This window comes from Eucyclogobius newberryi, unplaced genomic scaffold, assembly GCF_026437365.1.
Source record: "Eucyclogobius newberryi isolate DKJ021-1_F unplaced genomic scaffold, fEucNew1.0.hap1 SCAF_5, whole genome shotgun sequence".
NCBI classification, from domain to species: Eukaryota; Metazoa; Chordata; class Actinopteri; order Gobiiformes; family Gobiidae; genus Eucyclogobius; species Eucyclogobius newberryi.
This window is the reverse complement of record NW_027316167.1, coordinates 16,837,012-16,843,495: the sequence shown is the minus strand read 5'-3', so window position 1 is coordinate 16,843,495 and position 6,484 is coordinate 16,837,012. Positions and strand designations below refer to the sequence as shown.

The 6,484-nt window shown below is 36.1% G+C and overlaps 2 protein-coding genes across 2 annotated transcripts in view; one reads left to right on the top strand and one right to left on the bottom strand.

Moving 5' to 3' along the window:
- Positions 1–318: 318 nt before the first annotated feature.
- On the bottom strand, positions 319–4,697 carry nae1 (nedd8 activating enzyme E1 subunit 1). Its single transcript, XM_072464878.1, has 20 exons — positions 4,566–4,697; positions 4,145–4,248; positions 4,011–4,071; positions 3,425–3,455; positions 3,276–3,347; positions 3,116–3,195; positions 2,937–3,046; positions 2,742–2,851; positions 2,598–2,660; positions 2,456–2,519; positions 2,288–2,379; positions 2,113–2,172; positions 1,910–2,043; positions 1,725–1,800; positions 1,607–1,646; positions 1,424–1,510; positions 1,245–1,337; positions 958–1,072; positions 788–837; positions 319–722 (listed from the first exon to the last, which is right to left on the bottom strand). The coding sequence occupies exons 1-20, from the start codon at positions 4,661–4,663 to the stop codon at positions 613–615; spliced, it is 1,650 nt and encodes a 549-aa protein (XP_072320979.1). The 5' UTR covers positions 4,664–4,697; the 3' UTR covers positions 319–612.
- A 1,661-nt stretch (positions 4,698–6,358) lies between these two features.
- Positions 6,359–6,484, top strand: part of ca7 (carbonic anhydrase VII) — a 4,302-nt gene continuing 4,176 nt past the window's right edge. Inside the window, exon 1 of the mRNA XM_072464877.1 lies at positions 6,359–6,484. This exon is cut by the window's right edge and continues 65 nt beyond it. The gene's annotated coding sequence lies outside the window, so the exon portion shown is untranslated.

Genomic DNA, 6,484 nt, shown 5'->3' with positions numbered 1-6,484 from the left:
GTATTTACCAATAGTATAAAAATGTCCAAGTCTAATTAGTATGAAGTATAGTTCCCCATAATGTTGCATAAACAAGCATAAGTATAATAAACAAAGTGTGGGACCTGAGCATAACTGGAGCACAGCCAGAGGTCAAGTCACAGTGTAAACCTACTAAGAAGCTCACATGTTCGTCATGTAACATTTCCTCAAACAAGATGACTAAACCTTGTTATACTTATCAAATCACATTTTTTTACCGCAAAGTCTGTCAAACTGTGCCTGTGAACTATCCTATGCCAAAGCTTTGATGGGATACACAACAGCCTTATGTTAACATTAAGATGATTTCTTGCAACAGTATTTTATTTATTGTAGTAAAAAGTTCAACAATTCCTCAGAAAAAGAACCAAGAGAGTGTTTTTATATTAAGTGCTACATACTGTAACGTATTGGACAGTGAAACCGTAATTTTCCCAGTTTAATATTCAGCTTTAAGTTTAGCAGTTTTATTGACAAAACACATGTTTGTGCACTAAGATTTTGGAGGATCCAAAACAAAATTCAATGTTGCTCACATGATCCATCATAATGTAGATTGAAATACATTTAAGTTCAAAACGACCTCAGTGTTCAGAGCTGTAGGGTGACAGAGGTCTGCGACATAGCATTGTAAATGTAAGTGTTGCTAAAGGGCACAAACTGGTGTGTAATGAGTTTGATGGCCTCTTGAGCAGCAGCTCCTAAAAAGACAGAGATTCATCAGTGAACTTTCAAGAAGTATTGCAAAATGTTAACACGTCTTTACCTCCCATGAAAGAAGCAACTGTGTGCGGTTCTGTGGCACCATACCGGCAGCTAAAAAAAAACATGAAAAGGTCAATGCCATACTATTCAGAAACAAAGGAAGCACGGTATGATGTACTTGAGAAGTTATTCTAAAATATAAACTTGAGATTCAATAGTAGTGTCACTTACAACTCATGGACATAATCATCCTTTATATTGATGCTGAGGTTGTATTCCTGTAGAAGGCCGGTCACACACAACTTAAGTTTGTTGATGTCCTCTTCCACTTGGTAGTTATAGACTCCTAATGAACAAAAAAAGGAATCCATTAAAGCATATTTAAATGAGTCAAGTTATTAGAGCTGGCAAATCGCAATTTTGTATTTTCTTTTTATATAGCCAAGACTGCCATCTTGTGGACAGTTAAATGTCTGGTTTTTTTGTTTTAAAATAAATTGTGATATTTAAACTCTTGCCTGGATAACGTGAATGCTGCTGAAAGAAGCGGTCCACTGCACGCAGCATGAGGTAGAAAACCATCTCGCTATCTGGACTGTCCATGGCAGACGCTGAAAAACAGAAAAAACAAGTAAATGTCTTCCAACATTAAAAAAAGTAAAAGATGAGATTATGTAATTCTATGATGTAATTATACTTATTTCATCCTTTTTTTGTGAATCCACAGAGTATTCTTCAGCCAGAGACCTGCAGTGCACCACCCTTAGAAAAGACGCATGCTTGCCTAATGTATAGAGATACAAGACATTGTATAACAGATCAAGAGACAAACCTCAAACTGCTGACTTCACAGTACTTTAAATATATTCGAGCTACTTACAGAACAGTTTAATGTCCTGATCAGATATACTTGGAGGTGCCTATTAAAACAGAAAAGCGTTGGAAACACCATTTTCTTTTTGGCTACAATAAAATCGCAAAACAATTTACAAACGCACCATTCCAGAAGATTGAATTAAATGCTCCACATGCTTTGAAACAGCCGCAGCATCCTGCATAGCCTTTTGCCTGTAACTGTAAAATCACATTACAGTTATTAGTATAGCTTGATGATGTATGCCTGGACATACAATGGTTAAAGAGGAATGGAAATCCAATATGTCTTATCCAGAAAAAGACTTACATATTTTGTAGGTTAATAAATTTCTGCGAATCTGCAATCATATCTGGTATTGTGCCTCGAACAGGTAAATTGCCATTTCCTTCATTTTGAACAAACTCTTTCACAGCACGCAGCATCCACCAAAAAGGAGAAGACTGTAAATATGTAGATAGATAAGCATATTAGTTACATAAAAACGATAATACAAAATACTAATTGGGAACCTGATCTGTGATGTGGTTGCATTGTTCACTGTTGAAGAGAGCCTGAACAGCACTTGGAATCTAAAAAGGAAGCGTCATCTTATAATACATGAATTAAGTCATTTGTAGAAATCATACAAGAGTCAGTGTAGCGTTTATAATGTTCTAAAATATATATTTTTTAATGTCAAGTTACCCGAGTTGTATTCAAAGCAGTGTTGACATTTTTTATAGCTTCATCAAAGTTTTCTTCATCCTCTGGGGTACCATTCTCCTTTTTCCTGATACCTGAATTACATTTATAATTAACTTTATAATGTATAAATCAGCATGTATAATCATCATATCACCACAACAACGATACCTTCTCGAATACATTGTCTGAAGGCCTCTTTCTCTCGATACGTCTTTGGTAACTGACCATTATGCTGTTTATGAGGAAAAAGAGTTACTAGGAAGTTAAAATTGAATGTCAATCATAATACCATACAGCATTTGATAATTACCTCACCAAGCCATTTTTCTAGATGTTTAGCAACAATAACAACCCATGGGGTGTGACTGTGATCCTAAAAACCAGGAACAAGACAACCACAGTGAGACAACATAACAATAAGACTGAATTGACAATACAGTTGATACTGTAGAACCTTTTTGTCCATGCTTTCCAGCTCATAAGTGGCAATGTGATTTTGCAGTTGATCAAAGGGCTGATCTAACCGTAGATCCTCCAAGGCATTGTCTGGGTGTGATTCAATCACTAAAAATTAAGCATCGTGTAAACAAAAATGGTTCAATGACATCATGGAAAATTACTGCCAGTAATTATAAACATCTTTATTTACCTGTGTGCTCCTCTACTACTAGTCTCATGTATCCAATGAGCCCATAAGTTTTACAGATGAGAAATGGCACAGAGGAACTCCAAAGAACAGAGCCGAGTCGCAAGCAAGTGCTTTACAAAGAAACAAGAAAACAACACTGTAAAACATGTTTACCAATGAGAAAAGTAAATGAGACATACTTTTCTGGTAACTGGACACCGATGACAACAGTATATCTGTGAAAAAACTGAGGATTGTTTTCCAAGAGTTTCTCAGGACTCTGGAAAACATGTATCAATACAAAGCAGTTATTGAGTTACAAGCTTAAATGTTGAATATTTACCCACTTAAGATACAAACCTCTTCAACAAAGTTTCCTGAAACATCACTGTTGAGCTCCTGAAGAAGCTCAGTGGCAGCATGTGCCCTGTTCTAAAAAATAAAGGAGATATTTCACCTGCTTCAAAACATAATTGTCACTGTGTCATCATCACATCATCATATCTTACCTTCCCAATGTGATTTATACTCAAGAAAAAGCTGAAAGACAAGCGCCAACATTAACACTGACATAAAAAATAGTAGGGCTATTTCTAACGTGCAGTTATACACAGACCGTTACCTCGATTCTGGAGCCCAGAAACTAGACTTCCTGTCTCGGCGAAAAAAAGTCTGACGTGTTGGCCCAGCGGTTAGAGACACTAACATTGTTATTGATTGTCATCATGGTAATTTGTTATTGAAATAAATAAAAAAATTATAATAATAACAACCCCTAACCCTAACCCCTACTTCGTCTGGTTAAAACTAGTTTATGCCATGGATCTGTATTAGCAAGAGCGTAGCTAACTCATCCCAAAACAAACTAGACTGTGCAATCTATAAATTTGAAATGTTTAAACCTGAATAAAAAAGTGTTGGGTTAAAGTGGGAGTCGAACTCAGGATTTCACGCATCTGAGTCCGTATCTCTAACCGCTGGGCCAACACATCTCATGTTTTTACTGCTGCAAGACAGAAAATGTCTCCAGAATCGGGGTAACGGTATGTGTAAAACCGCATGTCTATTACTAAATGTGGCCTGGTGTTGCCTTACTTGTTTCCAACATCTTCTCCAGTCACTGTATGTCCATCAACGATTGTAAACGCTCCAATACCTACATCATCATGTACATGTAACCAATACACCTACAGTAACAACACAGTAATAAGTGTACTTTCAGTCCTTACCTGGAAGAACCAGGTTTTTTAGTATCTCTGTCCCTGTTGCAGTGGCATTTATGAGACAGACGTGGGCATTTTCCAAAGCCTCCTGGCCGTGGTCTCCCCATAGTCTGCAACATAATATTGACAGTTTTGGCATTATGTATGAATGAGACAGCGTTAGCCACTGAACTGCAGGGACACTGTTGAGGTGTATCTCTCTCTTGAGACAGTGATTATTGAACAACTTGCTTCATTAATTATCGCAAAGGCAAAAAACAGATCGCAGAACAGAATAAAGGGAAACATATTATCGTTAGGCAGCGTTAATGTTAGCTTTTAGCATAACAATAACGTATGTAGCAAGGAGGCTACCCGGAGATCTAGTTGTATTTTGTATAATTCTGTCTAAATAAGTCCAGGGGCTTAATTTACGATGTTATTTTACCTTAGTTGCCTGTCGTATTTCTGCTCTTTTGAAGCTTTGGTGGATGCCATGGTGCTGGCTTTAGCTTCTTCAGCTGCCTGGTATCTGCTTCTTAACATACGCGGCAGCAGATTCCACAGGAAACCCAGCAACCAATTTAAGGTCGCATTCGCACTTTCGACAAAATTGTTTTGTATTAGAGATATTTTGCCGTTAACACTTTTTATTTTCTGGCTTTTAGTTGTATGTAAAGTCTCACGAATCGTCATAAAGCAGTTTGATAAAGGAATAAAATAAAAATAGAATGGAAATACGATAAAGTGATTATTTGGTGTCGAGCGCATTATCAAGAAAAACCACTAGAGGGGGCTATAGTTTTGTAATCGCAGTACGGTGCGTAAAACAGACTCTATTTATACAGTCGCTCACACCTTACAAAGAGCTCAAATTAAATGGTAATGCAATTCAAAATAATTAAATGGTAATATGAGCAAAAGACTAAGGTACAAATATTTGTATATGTACAAGACCAATCAAATTAATTGTATAAAGTATATAATAAATCTAGTCTATTTACAAGATATGGTAAGGATATGCATTGCACAGAAGAAAATGCTGGCTTTAACTTTTGTTAGTCTACACAAGGCTGAGTTTGTGTTCAATTGATAGTCAGTCTAATACCCAAATCTATTTAAAAGTAAAAAACAACAAGCAAAAACATCCCCCATCATTACCCAGATAACAAAAGGACATTCATTCAATGATGAATTAGGGTTTAATAGGTTGATTCTTGGTTGATGTTTGGACATCATCGTTGATTCAATATCTATTTACAATTATTATGTCAATAATTGAAGAAAAGCTGTTTAATCAAAATTGCTTTACAGACGTAAATTCAATCGTTGGCATTCTGACACATTTTTATTTTTTTTTTTACATTTTCTAATAACTCTCATTATTCATTTTTAGATTGTGATTGGTTTACAGCAAGTGAGGTCTGGTGACGTGTACAAACTGTTCCCAGTCCAAAGTCCAGGTCCAAAATGTTGTAAAATGGCCTTACAAGTATTTGTATCCATATTATGTCCTGTTTTTGATATTGGCCCAGAAGCATCAATAAAAGCACACAAATCTAATCATTTTTTAGTTCTTCTTTTTTAGTACAAGATGTTAAAAGGACCATTGCAGCCTTTTCCAACATCTGCTTTTTTCATGTAGGCCTGGTTTATAAGATAATCACAGTTACAGTAGGTTACAGTAGAAAGTCATTTGTAGAAATGTTCAGATCATTCTTTGTTAAACAGCAAATAAGTGTTGAATCGGCTTGGTACAATTCTCTTTTGAAAACAGGTGAAATTGACCTTCAGAACATTTAGTAAATGTTAATTAAAATTTTCACTTGAGTTGAAACTTTAGTGATGTTTCTGTGTTGATTATACATTGATTCACAGTCAAAATGGATTCAATATCAGATGTTGAGCATCTTTCAATGGCAATTCAACGTTTTGTCTTCAATGTTGATTCAACCAAAACACCTTTAACATTATCAATGTTGAATCAATGTCCTTTTTCTATCTAGGTAAATTGATGTAACCAATATCAAGGCAAGGCAAGGCAAGTTTATTAGTAGAGCACAATTCATACACAAAGTAATTCAAAGTTCTTCACACAACAGGAATAGTAGCCCTTCCATACAGTTTTGAACTGCATGATATAGGCCGATAGAAATATAGTAGGTACGCCAATTGAATGCATTTACAATTATAAGGTTTGTAAAAAGAAATATGAATGAACTACTAGTTTGTGTTGGGCTATCTCTGGGTGTATTGTTTTGGTTGTGGGAGGCGTGTCAAGGCAGATAATTGCCCTTCCCCTTTGGCCGCGTGCTGAGCTTCATTAGGAGCAGCACAAATCCACTGGGCTCTGTGATCTCCACGTGC

Bases quoted from the DNA above. Each gene is read 5' to 3' on its own strand.
- nae1 (XM_072464878.1), bottom strand. From the start codon at position 4,663: ATGTTAAGAAGCAGATACCAGGCAGCTGAAGAAGCTAAAGCCAGCACC. The intron at 4,249-4,565 runs GTAAAATAACAT...ATTATGTTGCAG, and splicing joins AAATACGACAGGCAACTAAG to ACTATGGGGAGACCACGGCC. The intron at 3,196-3,275 runs GTTTGTATCTTA...CATGTTTTCCAG, and splicing joins CAGGAAACTTTGTTGAAGAG to AGTCCTGAGAAACTCTTGGA.